This window comes from Anabrus simplex, chromosome 1, assembly GCF_040414725.1.
Source record: "Anabrus simplex isolate iqAnaSimp1 chromosome 1, ASM4041472v1, whole genome shotgun sequence".
In the NCBI taxonomy this organism is placed as follows: Eukaryota; Metazoa; Arthropoda; class Insecta; order Orthoptera; family Tettigoniidae; genus Anabrus; species Anabrus simplex.
The window spans coordinates 469,730,017-469,751,904 of NC_090265.1; the positions used below are offsets into that span (position 1 = coordinate 469,730,017).

The 21,888-nt window shown below is 40.1% G+C and overlaps 1 protein-coding gene across 1 annotated transcript in view; it reads left to right on the top strand.

Moving 5' to 3' along the window:
• LOC136873804 (uncharacterized) overlaps positions 1 to 20,372 on the top strand; it is a 412,301-nt gene extending 391,929 nt beyond the window's left edge. Inside the window, exon 5 of the mRNA XM_067147093.2 lies at positions 19,906 to 20,372. Within this exon, the coding sequence (XP_067003194.2) occupies positions 19,906 to 20,372 (467 nt within the window). The remainder of the gene's footprint in view (positions 1 to 19,905) is intronic.
• Positions 20,373 to 21,888: the final 1,516 nt, after the last annotated feature.

Below are 21,888 nucleotides of genomic sequence, written 5' to 3' on the forward strand. Positions count from 1 at the left end.
CAGTAGTTTAGCAGTTTTTAAAGGCTCTGGAGTGTCAGACATTTTTCTTCAAAAGGCATACTTTGATGTGCCAGTGAATGTGACCTCGATCTTTCACATTTAAGCGAAACAACCATCCCCGGATTCAAACTCACTACCTAGAGCACATTAGATGCGCGCTGAATTATCCATGCTACGCACAATTGCAGAATGAAAAAATAAATTGTGTGATGACATCACGGGCTGAGAGGTTGCATTGTTCCTCATGGGAATGACATCCATAAAGCACCATTCTAAATGCGGTAGGCAGCGATACGACGAAGCGTTCCGTCACTGAACTTTCGAATAGTCTCCTGAGGCACATGTATTCAGTTTTCCTTCAACTGTACAAGTAGATCATCCACTGTTTGTGTAGGTGGTTGACAGCGGCGCAGTCCCATCACATCCAAAGTATGTTCAGTTGGTGACAAATCTGGTGACTTCGCAGGCCAGCGAATGATGACCAACCTCACAGAGCATGTTGTGTGATGCGAGCTTTATGGACATTCTGCATAATGGCATTTGGTATGTTCGGCAAGAATGGCAGGAAAGGGGCCGCAGAACTTCACTGACATATTGCTGTGTTCTCTTCGGTCGTAAATGATGGAATCCCAAACCATAACGTTTAGTGTTTTGAATGTATGGCGTTCGCGAATCGGTGCTGAATTGTTAGGTTTTCCTCTGCAGCTTCAAATCCTGATGCAATCGTCTCTGCTTTAGGACTGAAGTGGGACTCATCAGATAAAACAATGTGTCACCGCACTAAATACACCGGTGAAACACCCTTCAGGCTCCAGTGAACTTAACTTGTCTCAAAACGGAGCGCTGCAAGGGCACATGTACCGACTTGTGTCGGGCATTCTGAAATTACAACGCATAAAGGAACCGAAAGATAAAAGTGTTACGTGAAATTGATATAATAATGGAGGAGAAAGAGGGCAGAAAGAGACAGATACATTACGATAGTAGCAATAGATCGATAACAATGAAACTTTAACATTCAAATCGATTTTTTAATTAACATAGTAAAAAGCAAAGCCATCTCCGTACAGGCCATGGAGGCCCTTGGAGGGGTGGAAAGTAAAGGCTTCCACTATCCGTAACCTCGGCACTTGATGAGGTATAGTGGTTAGCTCTAGGCCCGGCCGCCTTTGTCCCCAGGAATTAACCAGGTACTCATTTTTTGTGTAGGCCGAGTGAACCTCAGGGCCATCTGCACCTCCGGAAGTGGAAATCTCATTTCTTAAATTTTACGACTTCCTGACTGGGATTCGAACCCACGTCCTTCCGGGCGAAACGAGCACGCCTTTACCGCCTAGGCCAGGCAGCCTATACATTAACACTGTACTTACGAAAAATATATCCAGATTGCTAATCAACATTAATTTAAGCAAATGCAAATGCTGTTATTTGTCTGTTGATATCGTGATCATATCCGTTGGACCTCCAGCTTGACGTGGAACCTATCTGAACCACAAGAAAGTGATTTACATTTCAAAAATGTTATATTTATTGGCCGGGATTTGAACCTTTTACCCGACTCTGAGGGCTGGTTTGAGTCCCACTCAGCCTACGTGATTACAATTGAGGAGCTATCTGACGGTGAGATGGTGGCCCCGGTTTAGAAAACGAAGTATAATGGCCGAGAGGATTCACCGTGCCAACCTCGTAACTTGCAGGCCTTCTGGCTGAGAAGCGGTCGCTTGGTAGGCCAAGGCCCTTCCGGGCTGCTGCGCCATGGGGTTTGGTTTGTTCGGGATTTGAACCACGGCCGCCTTGGTGAAAAGCCAGTGAAAATGTAATTTTGCTATGACGGTCCTGAAATAAGCTGTGGGGCCAATGATCTAGATGTTAGGCCTCTTTGAACAACAAGCACCATCATCATCAAGTAAGCAGTGGTGGGAAAAGTATAAGAAAAAGGTAATTGGACTGAATCACAGTTAGCTGGAAAAAATTACTCAACGACGATTACAACTTCCTTTAGCAACAAAGTAAAATCTACAGTCATTTGACCGGGTCAGGAATGGAATGAATGAAGCCCCCATCTAGCGGCGAGGATAGGAACTGTGCCGGCTGCCGAAGCCTGTCGCACTCCTCTGGGGCAATGATTAATGAATGACAAGTGAAACGAAATGATAATGGTGAATGTTGCTGGAATGAAAGATGACAGGGAAAACCGGAGTACCCGGAGAAAAACCTGTCCCACCTCCGCTTTGTCCAGCACAAATCGCATATGGAGTGACCGGGATTTGAACCACGGAACCCAGTGATGGGAGCCCGGCGCGCTGCCGCCTAGGGCACGGAGGCTCTTTGCAACAAATAATCAGTAAAATTTCAATTACTTCACAAACTACGAACCTTAAGGAAATCACTGACCTTTTTTTCGCAAGGGGCTGTAAAGAAAATGGCATTACTTCATTTATATATTTTTTTTTTATTTTTTGGCATAGAGATATTAACTGGTCACTCGATGAGATTGACTAAACACGATACATTGGAACTTTCAAAATGACCGTTTTCCATCATTGCACTTTTAGTGCTTCAGATAATGTCCCGTTTACTTAAAAAAATAATTGGTCCTTAAAATTCTCATCGCTAAGCCTCGACCTCTTTGCATTTACTGAACAGACGCCCAACAAGGGCATTTGCGGGAATAGCAGTGTTTAATTTTAAAAACATCCTCTGCAGTGTTATAGGGTAAGTAGACTGCCTTTGGAAGTACTGGAGCGAGTTGGCCGTGCGGTTAGGGTCGCGCAGCTGTGAACCCGGGAGATAGTGGGTTCGAACCCCACTGTTGGCAACCCTGAAGATGGTTATCCGTGGTTATCCACTTTCACATCAGGCCTTAATTAAGGCCAGGCCCAGCCATTTCCTATCCCATCCTCGCCATAAGACCTGTCTGTGTCGTACAGCAAATTGTAACAAAAAGTTAGAGAGGTAATAACGTGAAAAATCTAGCACTGTTAGACCTACTCATTGTGGTGTAGTAGAACTGAACACGTTATCTTCCCCATCAATTACTTTCTTCCCAGTTTCTATTCCTATGTGATGCATATCGATTACTGGAACGTAACGATTACAATAATTTTATTACAAGAAGTGAATTAAGAGCAACACTTATATTTTATAAAATGCAACGAATAAAAGTAAAAATTATTAATAAGGTATTCGTTACAAGTAATTCGATTATATTTCCTCAAATAAGTCAATAATATGTTAGCCCAAGAAGTAGTGCATAGTATGGTACTAACCATGTAAGTTTAACAGTAACAAATTCAGCATCAGATAGATTAATTATTTTAGTATTTTTTTTAATCAGTGATGGACGGAATAAGTCAACTTCACATTGTCCTTGGCTTATACCAGACGGTATGCTTTGGACTATCTATAGTAGGAATAATGTGAAGGAAATGTTTAACTCGATGGAAAAGGTTATTTGGAAGGTTATTTACTTAAATTTTATTAGTTATATCTTAATTTTGTGTAACAGCACTTCTCAGTATGCTACCATAGGACAGACCCATTCAGACTTTTTTCTTACAATCTGCCTTTACATCGCACCAACACAGATAGGTCTTATGGCGACAAGGGGATAGAAAAGGGGAAGAAAGCAACCGTGACCTTAATTAAGATCCAACCTCAGCATTTGCCTGGTGAAAAAATGGTAAACCGCGGGAAACCATCTTCAAGGCTGCCGACAGCGGAGTTCGAACCGCACTATTCTTTTCTCATTGCTTTGCTAATGGACAACTGTTTAATATTTTGGATCAAATAGTGCAACTTAAATTTTCTTCAATCAATCAATCAATCAATACTGATCTGCATTCAGGGCAGTCAACCAGGTGGCAGATTCCCTATCTGTTGTTTCCTAGCCTTTTCTTAAATGATTTCAAAGAAATTGGAAATTTATTGAACACCTCCCTCGGTAAGTTATTCCAATCCCTAACTCCCCTTCCTATAAATGAATATTTGCTCCAATTGGTCCTCTTGAATTCCAACTTTGTATTCATATTGTGATCTTTCCTACTTTTAAAGACACCACTCAAACTTATTCGTCTACTAATGTCATTCCACGCCATCTCTCCGCTGACAGCTCGGAACATACCACTTAGTCGAGCAGCTCGTCTTCTTTCTCCCAATTCTTGCCAGTCCAATCTTTGCAACATTTTTGTAACGCTTCTCTTTTGTCGGAAATCGCCCAGAACAAATCGAGCTGCTTTTCTTTGGATTTTTTCCAGTTCTTGAATCAAGTAATCCTGGTGAGGGTCCCATACACTGGAACCATACTCTAGTCGGGGTCTTACCAGAGACTAATATGCCCTCTCCTTTACCCCTAAACACCTTCATAACATGTGCAGAGATGTATACCCTTTATTTACAATCCCATATATGTGATTACCCCAATGAAGATATTTCCTTATATAAACACCTAGATACTTACAATGATACCCAAAAGGAACTTTCACCCCATCAACGCAGTAATTAAAACTGAGAGGACTTTCCCTATTTGTGAAACTTTCAACCTGACTTTTAACCCCGTTTATCATCATACCATTGCCTGCTGTCCATCTTACAACATTATCGAGGTCATGTTGCAGTTGCTCACAATCTTGTAACTTATTTATTACTATATACAGAATAGCACCATACGCAAAAAGCCTTACCTCTGATTCCACTTCTTTACTCATATCATTTATATGTATATAAGAAAACATAAAGGTCCAATAATAGCCTACTGCCTTGAGGAATTCCCCTCTTAATTATTACACGGTCAGATATAGCTTCTCCTACTTTAATTCTCAGATTTTCTATAAATATAGCAACCCATTCAGTCACTCTTTTGTCTAGTCCAATTGCACTCATTTTTGCCAGTTTTCTCCTATGATCTACCCTATCAAATGCCTTAGATAGGTCAATCGTGATACAGTCCATTTGACTTCCTGAATTTAAAATATCTTGCTGGAATTCTACAAGTTGAGCTTCAGTGGAATAACCTTTCCTAAAACCGAACTGTCTTCTATCGGACCAGTTATTAATTTCGCAAACATGTCTAATATAATCAAAAAGAATGCTTTCCCAAAGCTTACATGCAAAGCATGTCAAACTGACTGGCCTGTAATTTTCAGCTTTATGTCTATCACCCTTTCCTTTATTCACACCCCTCCATTCATTTGGAATAGCTCCTTCAACCAAACAATAAGTAAATAAGTACTTCAGATGTGGTACTATATCCCAACCCATTGTCTTTAGTATATCCCCAAAAATGTTATCAATCTTAATTCTGGTTATTTTAATATTACGTTTTACAATAGAATCAATGCGCCATCATTATCATTTTAGTGTATGAACTTGGTATTCAATAATTAAGTGAAATATTAAACGCTGAAGCAAAGCTGTGACTTTTTAATTTAACCTCTGAACAGATTGGGTATAAGAAGTGGAGGATTTAAGAATGTCAAAAGCAATTAATGGTTATCCAGATCTCGATCACCAGTTGTGCAGCAGGTCGCCAATGATCATGAACAACTCTCCGTTGAGGTAAAGAATTCGATCTCTCATTTCTCTTCTTCCTACAGAACACAGGGTTTCGTTATTCAATTTCCTCTTATCACCTGCGAGCGATACCTGGCCAGCTCCTTACTCTCGATAACTAGAAGCCTGCTATCGACACATATCTCTCCATCACACTTCTTGACAGCTCGTGAAACCTGAGTAAACTTCACTGCTGGTTTATGATTTCACACGTTGGAAATGATCAGTAGCGGCGATTAGGGGGGAAGGCATGGGAGAGGGAGCAGTCACCCCCTCCCCCCACCTTGTGGAGAAAACAATACATTTTTATTCCATTGTAGCCGGATGAAACTAGGAATTATTTTAAAAAGATATTTGTACAAGCCTTGTTGCCTTATCAGCTAATTCTTTCCTTTATTTCCTTTAATTATTAACAAAATTATTAGCGAAAATACGCACAAAATGTTGTTCGTCGCGGCTAGCCGATTTGTATAGCGCCACAGGAAGTAGGCCTAGTGGAGAATTTGCTTGTGCTGTGAGGAAGGGTAGCAGGGGTAATTTTTCCCAAGATCATGGACGCTGAGGTATGATTCACCAGTGGCGAAGCGTGAACTAAGTAAGGGGGTAGACAGAGATTTCTTTTATTTAAACTGTTTTAATCATATTATTATATGGAATTTTTTTTCGACGCATACATCTGTATTCAGTATTATATTAATGACTTTGAAAATAAGACAAACACTATAACAACCTATAACCCTACGTTCACTTGCTTTATTTTTAAATATAGACGAAATAGGCCGCGGGAGTTGTCAAATAACATACTTTCAGAATAAAAATAGCAATATATTTCATTGTTATGTAGATTTAATAATAGAAATAAGAAATAAATAGTTGTTCGTACAATTCACCTTAAACAATATTCTTGTAAATGAGTTTAATCCGCCTGTCCTTCATTTCGGCAAATATATCTATTACCTCGTCTTGAAGTCAGGCGGTTTGCTAAGATTCCACAGAAATGTCTTCTCTATAGCTACAGTTCCCAAGTTAGACAGTCTCTGGTTGGTCATCCAATTCCTTAAATACGTTTTAATTCATTTGAATGCACTCATAGCGCGTTCACTAGAAACTGACTAACGGAATATACAGCATCAAGTTAAGCAATTTTTTTCCGTATGCGTACTCTGGAGTACCTTATTAAGACTGGAAGCCAATAGTTATTGGGGTTATAATACCGCAACGAATATTGGCGGGCAAGAAAATGCACGTACTTGAAGGGTTTTCATGCTGTCATTCATTTATTAGGTGTAAGTTTACTATACTTCGTATTTAAATATTATTAATTTATTTTTAGACTGTGTTATAATAAAGTAAATTCAAATTCATAACATTAAAAGCATGTCTAAGATGGTAGCCAATAAGAGCACCTTTATAAGAGAGATCCAAATACTAGCCAATGAGAGCAGGAAGAGACGCTGGTAAGTCTGTCTACTGGGCGGAGACATCTCGCTATAGGAAAGTCATAGTTCCACAGTCAGCACCTACAGATAGCGTTAGTGTTGCTCTATCTGAAAGCTTTGAAAATCAAAGGGAAAATACACAGAATGGACAGCGTCTACTTTCACCTACGTGCTTCGTATAACTAATGCGAGCCTTAGCATTGGCGAAGTGAGACGAAAATAAGTAAAGCGGGGAATACGATAATGTCACGAATCTGGAAATATTTAATGTTCTAAAAAGTAATTGAATTAACTAGACAATATTTTTTTTCACAAAATGTGAAGGGTACACGCTGTCTACCCTGTCTCCCCTGACGCTTCGCCCCTGTGATTCACCCACTTGCCGCGCGCATTCGTCAGTCTCTTTAGTGTCTGTTAGTTTCTTAGTGTGCAGTCAAATACTAATTGATTTGTAGTTGTATAATCACGCCGTACTTCTATTTAATTGTAATACATGTGTAATATTGTTCTTTTGGTGAAAGTATTATTTTATTAAATCAAAATCTCAAAAACTATTATTGCAGCACTTACTGTACAGTAAGTTGGTAAACTATCAACCTTTACCTCTCTGTTGAAATTTGCTCAGAAAGCATTAAAAACTTACCATTTTGTAGCTTTTTCCAATTTTGATATTTATAGCCCCGCCCTCGGCCGTTATATCTCACAAACCCTGAGATAGGCCAACGAATGGAACAAATTTGTTCTATCCCATACCAGAAGACATGATTCACTATGGATAACCTGAAATGGACAGTTAGTACTGTTAACCCAGTCTAGCTTAAGCCAGTGAGGAGGACGGAAATGTCGTGTGGCGTGCGCCTGCTGAGTGGAGTGGATTAAGAGTGAGGAAGCGGTAAGGTCAAGCGGTCGGCAAGGAGATAGATACGATGAATTGGGTAGACGTAGAGGTTATGAGGAAAGTAGTAAGAGAAGTAATACAGGAGGTATGTCCGTTTGAAAAATTAAAGAAAATGCTTCAAGAACAAGGCCAGGAGCAAGAAAAGACGAGACAGTGGATCCAGGATTATATGAAGAATACGAAGGCGATGATAGAAGGCAGCGAGAAAGAACTGGTGTCACTAAGAGAGAAAATAAAAAATATGGATGAAGAGATGGTAAACCTGAAGAAAGAAATCGAATTCTGCAGACAGGAGCGCAAGAAGAAGTCCATATTTATTTATGGGGTGGAGGAAGACAAGGCAGAATCTAAAGTGGACATTATTTACAAAGTGGTAGATGTTATACAAAAAAAAATGAAAATAAATTTCAGTGAGGTAGATATAGACAATGTGGAGAGAGTTGGCAAGGTGGGAGGGCACAGGCCCATAAAAGTGTCGCTGCTATCTTCATTGATGGCAGACATAGTGATAAGGAACGCTGGTAATCTACAGTGTGAGAAAATTAGAATTAAGAGAGATTTCGGAAGAGAAGAGAGTAGAAATTTTAAAATTCTTAAGAAACATCTTGTGAAAGCAAAAATTCAGGGATTGAAAGCGTATATTAGTGGTCAGATACTCGTGGTGAGCGACAGGAATTGGACCCGAAAGTGGACAATATCGAAACTGAAATTAATGGATGAGAGTTTGAGGCAAGAAGAAACTAGCAGGGCTGACAGTTCGAGGCAAGAAGAAACTACCAGGGCTGATGTACATACTGTAAATGAAGGAACACTGAGTAGATGGGGTTCCTGGGAAGAGATCATGAAAAGAGCTGAAGAAAAAGTAAATGCAAGAAGGATGGAAGTAGTCAGAAATTTAATGGACGAATTAGTGTCGGAAGTCTGCGCGAGGGAAGAAAAAGAACCACAGGGGAAGACAAGCGGACAGAATCGGAGCGAGAATAATGGTTTGAGGGAGGAAGCAGAAGTAAGAAGTGCCGTGATCAAAGGGAGAAGCTTGAGTTTGAAGGACCTATGGGACAAAAAAGGAAAAATGGAAGGAATAATTACGAGAAGTAAAAAGTCAAGTAACAGTAGTAAGTAACATAGTTTGCCTATGATGGAGGACAGAAGCGTAGTTATGGTGGTGTTTGTATGTGTGTATTTACTCAAGTAATGGTGCCTGTATGTGTAGTATAATTGTAATTAAAGTGATGGTGTCTTTAGGTAGAAGATGGATAGACCAAGTGTATGGTATTTATTCAAGTGATGGCATGACGGAGATCGTATTGGTGAGTGATTTATTAGTTAATGATAAGAGGTATATATGTAAGGATATGTGGTATGGAATTGAAGAGAATGATTGTGGAGTGCGATGGATGGATGATAAGAGAGGTAGTGAAGCTTAGAGGGTATTTATTCAAGTGAAGAATGATAAGAGGTAGATATGTATTGATGTTTAGAAGTTGGATCAGAGTGTAGATGGATGGATGATAAGAGAGGTAGCGAAGTTTAGATGGTACTTACTCAAGTAATGATGTCTATATGTGTAGTGTAATTGTTACGAGTTTGGAGATATAAAGGAGGTTGGATGGTATCTACTGGAATTGAAGTGTTAAATATGAAAGGTGATGATAATAGATATATGATGGATGAATGATAAGAGAGGTAGCGAGGTGATAAGGTGTTTTTAAGTGTACTGTAATTGTATGGCACTTATTCATATAATGGTGTCTTGAGATATAAGTTGGATGGATTGTTGAGTTCGAAGGGCATTGTAATGGTTAAAGTAAAGAAGTGATGGTATCTGCATGTGTATGGTATGATGGATGAATGATAAGAGAGGTAGCGAGGTGATAAGGTGTTTTTAAGTGTACTGTAATTGTATGGTACTTATTCAAGTAATGAGACTTGAGATATAAGATGGATAGATTGTTGAATTCGATGGATGGATGAGAAGAGGGGTAGCGAAGTCTAGATGGTATTTATTCAAGTAAAGATGTCTTAATGTGTATTATGATTGTAAAGTGAATGAGGACTGGAATTGAAGTGTTAAGTATGACGATGATGGATGAATGTTAAGAGAGGTAGCGAAGTTTAAATGGTATGTGTATTGAGATCGTATTGGTGAGTGATTTATTAGTTAATGATAAGAGGTATATATGTAAGGATATGTGGTATGGAATTGAAGAGAATGATTGTGGAGTGCGATGGATGGATGATAAGAGAGGTAGTGAAGCTTAGAGGGTATTTATTCAAGTGAAGAATGATAAGAGGTAGCGAAGTTTAGATGGTACTTACTCAAGTAATGATATCTATATGTGTAGTGTAATTGTTACGAGTTTGGAGATATAAAGGAGGTTGGATGGTATCTACTGGAACTGAAGTGTTAATTATGAAAGGTGATGATGATAGATATATGATAAGAGAGGTGGCGAAGTTTAGATGGTATCTATTCAAGTGATGGGGTCTGTATGTGCACTGTAATGGTTAAAGTAAAGAAGTGATTGTGTCTATAATTGTAATGGTTAAAGTAAAGAAGTGATGGTGTCTGCATGTATATTGTATGATGGATGAATGATAAGAGAGGTAGCGAAGTGATAAGGTGTTTTTAAGTGTACTGTAATTGTATGGCACTTATTCATATAATGGTGTCTTGAGATATATAAGATGGATGGATTGTTGAGTTCGAAGGGCATTGTAATGGTTAAAGAAGTGATGGTGTCTGCATGTGTATTGTATGATGGATGAATGATAAGAGAGGTAGCGAGGTGATAAGGTGTTTTTAAGTGTACTGTAAGTGTATGGTACTTATTTAAGTAATGATGTCTTGAGATATAAGATGGATGGATTATTGAATTCGAAGGATGGATGAGAAGAGGGGTAGCGTAGTCTAGATGGTATTTATTCAAGTAAAGATGTCTTAATGTGTATTATAATTATAAAGTAATTGAGGACTGGAATTGAAGTGTTAAGTATGAAAGATGATGATGGATGAATGATAAGAGAGGTAGCGAAGTTTAAATGGTATTGGTAAGTGATTTATTAGTTAATGGTAAATCGGCAAGCAAAGTTGGTTTTAGATGATTATTTAATTAGATCAAGCATGGTTGAATAAGATGAGCAGGAACAGACAGGTAGTGCAGTGATAAAGTTGCAACATGAGTAGAATACGTATTAGCAGAATGTGAGTGCAACGGAAGTATGGAATCAGCAACCACGAGGGAGTCAAGTAGAGGAAATGTAGTAGGAATGGAATGTGCTAAGGTTAGCGTGTATGAGGTCTGTGACATTCATAATACCGCTGAAGCATGGAATCAGCAACCCTGAGAGAGTCAAGTAGAGGAAATGTAGGAGGAATGGAATGTGCAAAGGTTTGTGTGTATACTCAGCAGGGGCATGGTGGCGAATGGATGATAAGAAAGATAGCGAAGTTTAGTGGGTATTTATTCTAGTAAAGGTGTCTTTATGATAAGAGGTAGATATGTAATGATATGTGGCATGGAAATGAAGTGAATGATTGTTGAGTTCGATGGATGGATATTAAGAGAGATAGCGAAGTTTAGAGGGTATTTATTCAAGTGAAGGTGTATTTATGTGTATTGAGATAGTATTGGTGAGTGATTTATGAGTTAATGACAAGAGGTACTAGGATAGAATTAGTATAGATTTAATGTTGTAATTAGTTATAGGCTTAATTTAGATGTAGGGGGTGCCCTAGCATGTGAGCTGGTCATCCGTCCATGTTAGAGGCAGCTTAACAGATTTAGCTAGGGGTGGAACCTTGCATGGTTGTCTGGTATTCCGCCTGTGTGGGGGTCCACCAAGTTAGTGGTATGAAATTTGGCTTAGGCTGGACATTGTTATTTTTCTTTATAACGGATCAAATGGGTATTATTACTGTAGATCTAAAGAAAATAATAATAATAAATCTAAATCTAAATCTAGTACCGTTAACATTTAAAAAAATATAATTGGAGTTCTGCGCGTAATAATTCTCAGAAACCTATATCGCACAAACTAGGCCCTATTGGTAAGAATGGAGTGAACATATCATTTCCAACCGAGTGCATACTATTTCACATTTGTGATTGTGATTCAAATTGCAACCAAAATAGCCAATGCTTTTCAGGATTGAGAAAAACTTGATCTGCATGTAGTTTCAAACCTCTTATATTGTTGAGAATTCTTAGCAGAGTAGGAATTGTAGAATAATTCAGAAATGTCATCAAAAGAGAAATCTATATTTCCAATAGAAGAGGCATACCTATAGACCCAAAATACATATCAACACACAATAAAATGAATTAAGTTAATATTTGACAGTGTAAGGGTTTCGACTATATTTAGTCTCAAAGTACAATGGAGACATTATCTTAGTAAGTTTTCTCTATCCTATAACAATATCGTCGTTGTTCCATTCCTTAGCGCTACAAACATAGCTACAATTAAACTACCGTGTATTGTAGGCTACTTCATACACCGCCTGACAAAATAATCGAAGCACGCAGAACGGGAGGGAAAAAACGAAATGATTTTTTTTTTTTTTTTTTTTGCTATTTGCTTCACGTCGCACCAACACAGGTAGGTCTTACGGCGACGATGAGGTAGGAAAGGCCTAGAAGTGGGAAGGAAGCGGCCGTGGCCTTAATTAAGGTACAGCCCCCAACATTTGTCTGGTATGAAAATGTGAAACCACGGAAAACGATCTTCAGGGCTGCCGACAGTGGGGTTCGAACACACTATCTCCCGGATGCAAGCCCACAGCTGCGCGACCCTAACCGCATGGCCAACTCGCCCGGTAGAAACGAAATGAAACCTCACGTGTTACAGGATATGTGGTGTTATTTCAGTGATTATAAAATTCAGTCATTTACAAAGAACTTGGCAGTACGAACCCACTTATCAGTATGACGTTGCATCTCCTCTGCCCTGGATGCATGCACTGATTCGGTTGGGAAGTGTGTTTTAAGCCGCTGTATCCTCTGAGGCAAGTTGGCCCACAACTGTTGTAACTTGTCCTTGATATCCTGGATATTGGAACTGGGACAGACTTGATGTCTAAGCTGGTCCCGCACATTTTCTACCGGGGACAGATCTGGTATCTTGATGACCATAGGAGTACCTCAGCATCATGCTTACAGGTCATACAGACACGTGCCGTGTGTGGACAAGTATTGTTCTGTTGAAAAATTACACCACGAGACTGTCGCATGAGAGATAAGACATGTGGATGCAGAATGTCCATGACGTACCGTCGTACCGTCAGAATTCCTTCAATCACTACCAGTCGTGACCTGACGGCAATCCACACCATGACGCCACGAGTAACACCACAGCTGTACCTCTCCAAAACATTGAATGAATGGGACCTCTCCCCAGATCGCCGCCATAATAGCCGACGATGGTCATCCGGGGTAGTGCAGAACCGCGATTCATCGCTGAACACAATGCCATGCTTTAACAGTACAAAATTGTCTACTGCTTTAAAAAATTCACTGGAAGTCATTCTTCCCAGTCACGGCAACAGTCTAAACGCAGCCGTCTGTGTTGTAGTGTTCAAAGCAGTCTACGCATGAGACGGTAATATCCTAATCTGGCTGCTGCTTGTCTCCGACCAACGGTGCAAGATGACGCATAATGTTGCAGGGAGTCCATTACTTGTTCTTGGATGGCAGACGCAGATGAGTACAGGTTACGATGTATTTGGTGTACAATACGGTGAGCCTCCCATATAGTGGTCAGGCATGTTCGACTGGTACCTGGACGACGCGTATGCCTGCCCTCACGTTCCCATATAGTCCATCATAGGGCAACTGCCATGTACGAATGCCCTACAAATCTGGATATTGTACGATTCGGCCAGCCTTCTAAGAAGAAAGAGAGAGCAGGGAGGAGTGGGAAAGGATCCTACAGGAGTATCTGCCTGTCCCCATGTCAGACTTGCAACCAGGAAGGTTTGTGTTGGTAAGGTGGTATTAAGGGTCAGAGAAAAACCACTTAGGCGGAAAAGAAAGAGCCTACATGTAAAACCTGATTGTATTGTGGTAGCACATGCAAGGATGTGGGCTGGAAAAATCCAGAGGTTGTGTTAGTTAGGGATATGTGTCATGCAATCACAACCATTTCCTTGCTTTGTAAATTATTATGTGGATCAGTCCGTCTTGTCACTGCCACGTGCTGCTCGGGTCCACTAGTGTCCGGGCTTTGGGCCTCAGGTTGGTCCCACGGCCTGGCAGCCAGTGGTCCTTGGTGCCAAGTCTCCATGTGGAGAAGGGGATTAAGAGCCAAGCCTTACGAGGTTAAGGGGCTATCTTCTTCCGCCTATCGATGTCCCTCTCGTGCAGTGTTACTGGTACACACTTATAGCTGTAGAGCTGTAACTATATTTAGTTTATTAAATACAGAATATTTGCCTATGTACATAACATCTACTAGAGTGCAGTCATGCTCGTCAGCTCTCGTGTCCAGGATCCAACCTACATTGAAGCAACAACATAGTTATAATACAGGTAAGTGCATTGGTACTGCTGTCTCCGTTATAGGGTGCGGGCTAGTTTTCCGCTCCCATGTCTTTGTTGGGGGGCTGATTGATTGGACTGATTCGTCCTTTGCCGTCTGGCTGCGCTGCCATCGTCTTTTTATGTTTCTATTAATCCTTCCTCGCCTGGGTCCCTCGGGATGAAGAGAGCTGTATCCATAAGAACATAAGAACATATATACATAGCTACATAGTGTCTACAGCAGTGGTTTAGTTGGACCGGAACGGGCCGGAACGCCGTTCCGGAAAACATTTTCCCGCTTTAGAATGACGTAACATTTTACATTCAGTAAGAAAATCTTATAATACATACATAGCACTGAAACGTCATAGGTGTACTCTAGCGGACTAATATTGAACCTTACGGTTTTATGTTCATAATTATCAGTGATTCAAAGGTACTATACAAAAATAATTGGCCCTCCACTTCTACTTTGGATATCTGCTATGGTGATGAGAGTGTTGGCAACCTTTGTGACTTTTTCCACATGTCAGACAAGAGGAGGTACATTAATGCTTTTAGAAAGTATGTCGAGACCAAGCAAATTCCAGTGGAGCTGATGCCTTTAATCAAGAATGTACAGACTATTCCCATCTTTTCAGCAGAAGCTGAAAGAGCTTTCAGTACCATGAATGAGATCCACACCGAAAAGAGAAATAGGCTGCTGGTCGTAAGATCAAACGGAATTATTTTCATAAGCAGCGTTTGACCTCCTGTGCATATATTTAACCCACAACCATATGTCAAGTCATAGCTACGAAAGGGGAGACGTTCATCTGATGAAACGACTTGTCGGAAACATGAGGCCGCTGATTTTGACACCCAATACGAATCCATCTGGAAATTGCTGAATCAATAAGGTGAGTTCCTGTAAATATTTTTTTCCAACTAAATCACTGGTCTACAGTGTTGTGCAGTATATAGGTGTCAGCTTAAGGGGGCGGCCGGCCTTCAGCCTCCTTCCTCCTAACCCTATGGATGAACAGAATATGCTTCAGTGTGGGGTACTTGGTGTAAAGATCGACGTCATTGCGTCCTATCCCCCTAACTAGGAGGTTGATCTTATTACCCCATGACTTGGTGTACATTCGTAGTGTTTGTTTGCGGATATGATGTCTTATCGGGTGTTGTAGTGGTGTGTCTGTAGGAAGTTTAGCTGCTGCTCAAATGCATTTTTGTATGTTTTCCAGCGTATCCAGGTTCGTCATCGCAGTGTAACACCACGCCGGGGATGCATACATGATTATTGGCCTAATTAAGGTCTTATACATGTTTATGGCTACTTCCGTGTTTATACTGGACTTTTTGTTCAGTATTGGACACAGTTGACTTAGTGTTATGTGTATTTTTATCTGGATGGCTTTAATGCGATAGAGCATGGTAAGCTTTCTATCTAGGACTACTCCTAGGTATTTAGCTCTGTCGTGCCATGCTATATCTTGATTAAATAGCTTTAGCGGTCGATTCATCGCTCTAACCACACGTACGTCGTAATATGTGGGCCTTCGGGCTGAGCAGCTGTCGGCTGGTAGTCCAAGGCCAATCAGGGCTGTAGCACCATAGAAAATACGGGGTAGCATTCACTTCACGGAATTAAATTGAGCTCAGTATAAAGTTGTCTACTGCTTTAAAAAATCTCACTGGGAGTCAAATGTATGATGGAGTAGAATCTCACTTAACCGAAATCTGGGAAAACCGAAACATCCGACTTTTAATAATAATAATGCTATTTGCTTTACGTCCCACTACCTACTTTTTAAGGCCTTCGGAGACGCCGAGGTGCCGGAATTTAGTCCCGCAGGAGTTCTTTTACGTGCCAGTAAATCTACCGACACGGGGCTGTCGTATTTGAGCACCTTCAAATACCACGGGACTGAGCCAGGATCGAACCTGCCAAGTCGGGGTTAGAAGACCAGCGCCTTAACCGTCTGAGCCACTCAGCCCGGCTATCCGACTTTTACTACCGTGTAATTAGTTCAATGTTAACTGCAGTACTTAATTTTATATTTTAAATGGATGTGATATGGAGGTTTTATTTAGCTTTTCCTGAAATTTACGATTTGCTTTAATATTTTAACTTGTAAAATGATTTCCGTTAATGGAAAAGGGGAGTGGTAAATTATATGACTGAAGAGAACTGAGAAAATACTTACAATATTGTTTACAATGTGCTTTACATCGCACCGACACAGATAAGCCTTATGGCGATGATGGGATAGGAAAGGACTAGGAGTGGGAAGGAAACGCCCGTGGGCTTAATTAAGGTACAGCCCCATTTTCCCGGTGTGAAAATGGGAAACCATGGAAAACCACCTTCGGGGCTGCCGATAGTGGGGGTTGAACCCACTATTTTCCGAAAGCAAGCTTACAGCTGCGTGGCCCTAACCGCACAGCCAACTCGCTCGGTCAATAATTTATTATGGTTGTATATCGTCCTATATGATATTTAAAGGAATAATAATATTGACGAAAGTAAAGGACTCAAATGTTCACACGGTGTTGCACATCTAGTCTCTAAATTGTAAAATCTGGTAAGTTCTGAATGGGGACTACTACACGTATTGTACGAAGGGAAAGCAACAAACTGTATATAAACAAAATATATTCAATAGCTTTTAATAGGCCTCCTATAAATACACACAGAAAGTGAAAAACGGACCACAATTCCAGGCTATCATGCACATCGTTTCGTATTTTCTTTCTTGTACCAATTCGCTTTGCATAACACCGACGCACATAGGTCTTACGATGATTATGGGACAGGAAAGGGCTAGGAGTGGGAAGGAAACGACTGTGGCCTTAATTAACATACATCCCCAGCATTTGCCTGGTGTAAAAATTGGAAACCATCTTCAAGGCTGCCGACAGTGAGGTCATACCCACTATCTCCGGAATGCAAGCTGACAGCTACGTGACCTAAAGCCTGCAGCCACTCGTTCGGCATCATACACATGATTTTTCTGGATATTCGCTTTCAAAGGCATGGCCATTCAGTGAGAGGAAAATGTCATGCCTTATATTTCGTAAAACATTAATTTCAGTCTTCAAGATCCAAAGAATCTCATTCACCCCGACAGGGGATCAGTAGTGAAGTTAACCCAAGTAGGCCAGTTTATATTACAATGAGTGTCAGGCAAAGTGTGATTTTATACGCACGGAAATGAATTTCAAAAAAATACCTGTGAAATGATACGCCATTGCTCTTTATTAACCTCTCTATGAGCCCATAAGCTGCACCGGAGACTGCCATTTTCCTTCAGAAAAGTATATACTTCAATTTGTCGGAAAGCTCCAGTAGTGACAGTGCCAAACAATCCAGCTTTTGCCAAATAGCACGCTCGATCAACTTCTCACGCGACTGCAGCGCCAATGCTACCTCTAGTGTATTCTTTACTAACTCTATGGAAAGCATACAAGAAGAAAGTCCACTCAATTGGTGTACATACTCCCAGCTGTCAAATACACGTTATCTTAAGGAATAATATTTTCAGAGCAAAACACTATCAAGTGTGGGCTGTTTATCATTTCATTAAATAGGATTAAATTCTGATTTCACGCCACTGTTTTTCAAGGTCAGCTGAATGTAAAAACATTGACATAAGAGAGAGAGAGAGAGTATTACTCTTCTTTAAAATGTGTTCTATACTGTATAAGTGATTATTGTTTAGGGGATACCTAGCACGTGTGCACGTCTCACCCGAAAGAAAAGGTGTTCGATTATATGTCAGGAGGTCAAAAAATTTAGAAACCAGATTTCTACTTCTGGAGGTGTACTTCGCCATGAGATTCACTCAGCCTACACCAAAAATGAGTATCAGGTTGATTCCTGGGCGTAAAGGTGGCCTGGCATCGAGCTTGCTGCTCTCTCCCACGTAGTGTCGATGTTATGGTTAGTAGAATTCTTTACTTTGCACTGCTCCAAAGGCATTTACGGCCTGTACAGATATGGCTTTGTTTTTTCTTAACTGATCATCTTGTCGAATGCTGTTTTATTTTCACATCTAAACTAAATTATTTTTACGGTTACTCATTATCAGCCAATCTCTTGCCGTAAAGGTAATGTCCCTGACTGGACTGAAAGCTACGAATATAACGGGATTCACTTAAGTTCGTGGAGAGCAAACTATAAAAGGGACAGCACCCACCAAACAATACGGCCGAGGATGCGGTCATCCTAGCCACGTGTACTGCAATGTCAGGAAGCCATCTGGTTGGGCAGCAGTCTTCTTGGCAAGTCAAAATCATTAATGGGCTGTATGTCCACGTTTCTTTACGGATCATCTGAAAGTTTACTTAACCAAATTTGGCTCGTTTCTTTTATTAGGATGACCGGGATTCTACTAAAGCAACCTTATTGAGGCCTATACATTTTTAGAAAATGTCTTCAGGATCACCATACATTTAGTTTTCTAAATAGAATGTGCATTTCTTCTCAAAGTAAAGCAAACTCGTGGTCTTTCTTCCCGGGGGTGGTATAACTCTTCCCAGGATCCAGGCTGTGTGATTCAGACGGTTGGGGTACTGGCCTTCTGACCCCAACTTGGTGGGTTTCGATCCTGGCTCAGTCTATGGTGTTTAAATATGCTCAAATACGCCAGCCTATATGGGTAAATTTACTGGCACGTAAAAGAACTCCCGCGGGGCAAAATTTCAGCACCTCGGCGTCTCCGAAAACTGCTGTCAAAAGTAGTTAGTGGGACTTAAAAGCAATAACATCAGTATTTTTTTTTACAATTTTCTTTACATCGCACCGATACAGATAGGTCTTATTGCGAAAATGGGATAGGAAAGGGATATGAGTGGGAAGGAAGCGGCCGTGGTCTTCATTAATTAAGGTGTTAAAATAGGAAACCATGAAAAAATTTCAGGGCTGCCAACAGTGCAGTTCGAACCCACTATCTCCTGCATGCAAGCTCACGGCTGCCCGACCCTAACCGCATGGTATTATTATTATTATTATTATTATTATTATTATTATTATTATTATCATTATTATTATTATTATTATTACTCTAATAATAATGCTATTTGATTAACGTCAAACTACTTTTATGGTTTTCGGAGACGCCGAGGTGCCGAATTTTGTCCCGCAGGAGTTCTTTTACGTGCCAGTAAATCTACCGACACGAGGCCGACGTATTTGAGCACCTTCAAATACCATACGACAGGGCCAGGATCGAACCTGCCAAACTGGGATCAGAAGGCCAGTGCCTTAACCGTCTGAGCCACTCAGCCCGGCTACTCTTTCAAGGCTGACCCCCCAGGGAGATGAGCTACATGTACCTTTTAACCACATACTAGCCCTTCTCACTATCTTAAATCTCTGGCTGTACCGTGAATCGAACCCAGGCCTCCAAAAAACGTTACACACCTTGAGTAATAATATGTATTTACATTCCTGTCTGATTCGAGTGATTCAATTGGAAATATTATTTAATATGTGTTCTTTCTTTTGCAGCGACCATGCCTGGTGAAGTACCGGTACCCCCAGCCTACAACCATATACCAACTGTTGGCGTGGGTGGCGGTGGATATCCTCCAAATGGTTACACGCGTCCTCAGGCGGTACCTGTAGCTGTTCAACCTCTACAACCCGCCAACACTACGATCGTAGTCCGGGACAGAGACAATGGAGCAGCAGAATTTGCCACTGGAATGGTGATGGGAGCAGCGCTCACCAATTGGGGTCATGGCTATGGCTGGGGTGGAGGTTGGGGCTGGGGAGGCAGTCACTACGGTATGAGTAGTGGCTATTACCATAACGACACCGATGTCCACATCAACAATCACTATGATGTCCACAACACTGTCATCAACAATGAAGTGTCACATAATGAAATATCCTATGTCAATGAAGATTATGGTGATACTGGATTTGACGATGGGGACTACGGTATGGACTGCGGTGGTGATTTTGGTTTTTAATGTCGTCATGGACAAAATGTACAACCCTTTAAAAATTCACCCATGAATATTTAAGAAATGAAAATACACACCGCACAGTAACACCAAAATACCTTTAAAAGGAAATGCAAATTGTAAAAGTTTCTTACGCACATTTTGTACTGTATAAGGCAGTGATTTAAAAAATGTAAATGAAATTAATCTTCAGTGAGATTATATATATTACAGCAATATATAGCAGAGAGAAAGTAACTCCTTAATTACTAAAATATGAAAGAGATATTTTGTACAGGAAAACATTTTTAAGAACAACAATTAATCATTTTAATGTTATTGTACTTTTAAATGGTGAACAATTCGTACCGTAGAAGTAAAATAATAAGAAACGAATAACAGGAGTAGGCCAAGTATTATTGCAAATTTTTCCAAATATACAATTTATATACGCCGAATACATTATTCAAAATTTGAACTTTCACAGCAAGTTCTATTTTTATAGTAATATGTGAATTTGAAAACAGACATCATTGTGTTTTTTAAGGAAGTTTGATAAATAAAAGGCAAATATTGAAAAGAATCATACGGTTCCTACATCATGATGTATCCTCCTTTTGTGAACTGATTAATCAAGATGTTGAATATGAAAAAAATATAACACATATTTGGCCTAACAAAGATTTTAACCCAGCTGTCACAAGAGTAGAATGATGAAGGATTAAGCTCCAGAAACTGCCACTAAACGTATACCTAACAATAATATTGAATAAATATCCTTTGGTCAACCCAAATGTCCTCCGCCCATTGACAACTGCAAAAGGAAACTTTTTTAATAATGTTAATGCCATGTATCATAAAGAACGGTAATTCCCAATAGTATTTAGGAAACATAAACACAGTGAGAAATAACGGTATCTTCATTAAAAGACATGATATTATATTCATTTTCTTTCTACAAAGTGTAGATATTCATGTTACGTACAAATTTAATTTGCATTATCTATATCTTGTTTGTTTGTCGGCTTTGACATCCTGCCAGTTTCTCTTAAAGCCATCAGACAGTGCCTTCTTTCGCTCTTCTGCCATGGGCCTCTTCGCGCTTCTAGACTCTGGATTCACTCAAAACCCCAGACAGCTTTTGACCAACCGTCGAAATTCATCCTCGTTACTGATTTTATTTTCTGGTATACCGATCTGTATGAGATCTCTCACATTCTTGGAATCATCTCAATTTAATCGCTGTTGGTCTTATGAAATTCCAGATTCTCTTCATCAGTCGTTCATCAGTTATATGGCAGTTATTCCCGTGGAACAGCAATCTTTACTTTTTGATTGATGATGTTATTGGTTTTACCTTGATGTATAAATCCTCATTAGATCTCAATCGTTCCTGCCCATCAACTCACTTTATTATTACACATAAGAGCTTATTCTCATTTTAATATCAGCTGTTTTTATCAGAAAGACACATTATAGTTCTGTAAATAATAACAATGTATTTCAAACAACATCCTTTGTCCATAAGAATATCAACGAAGCC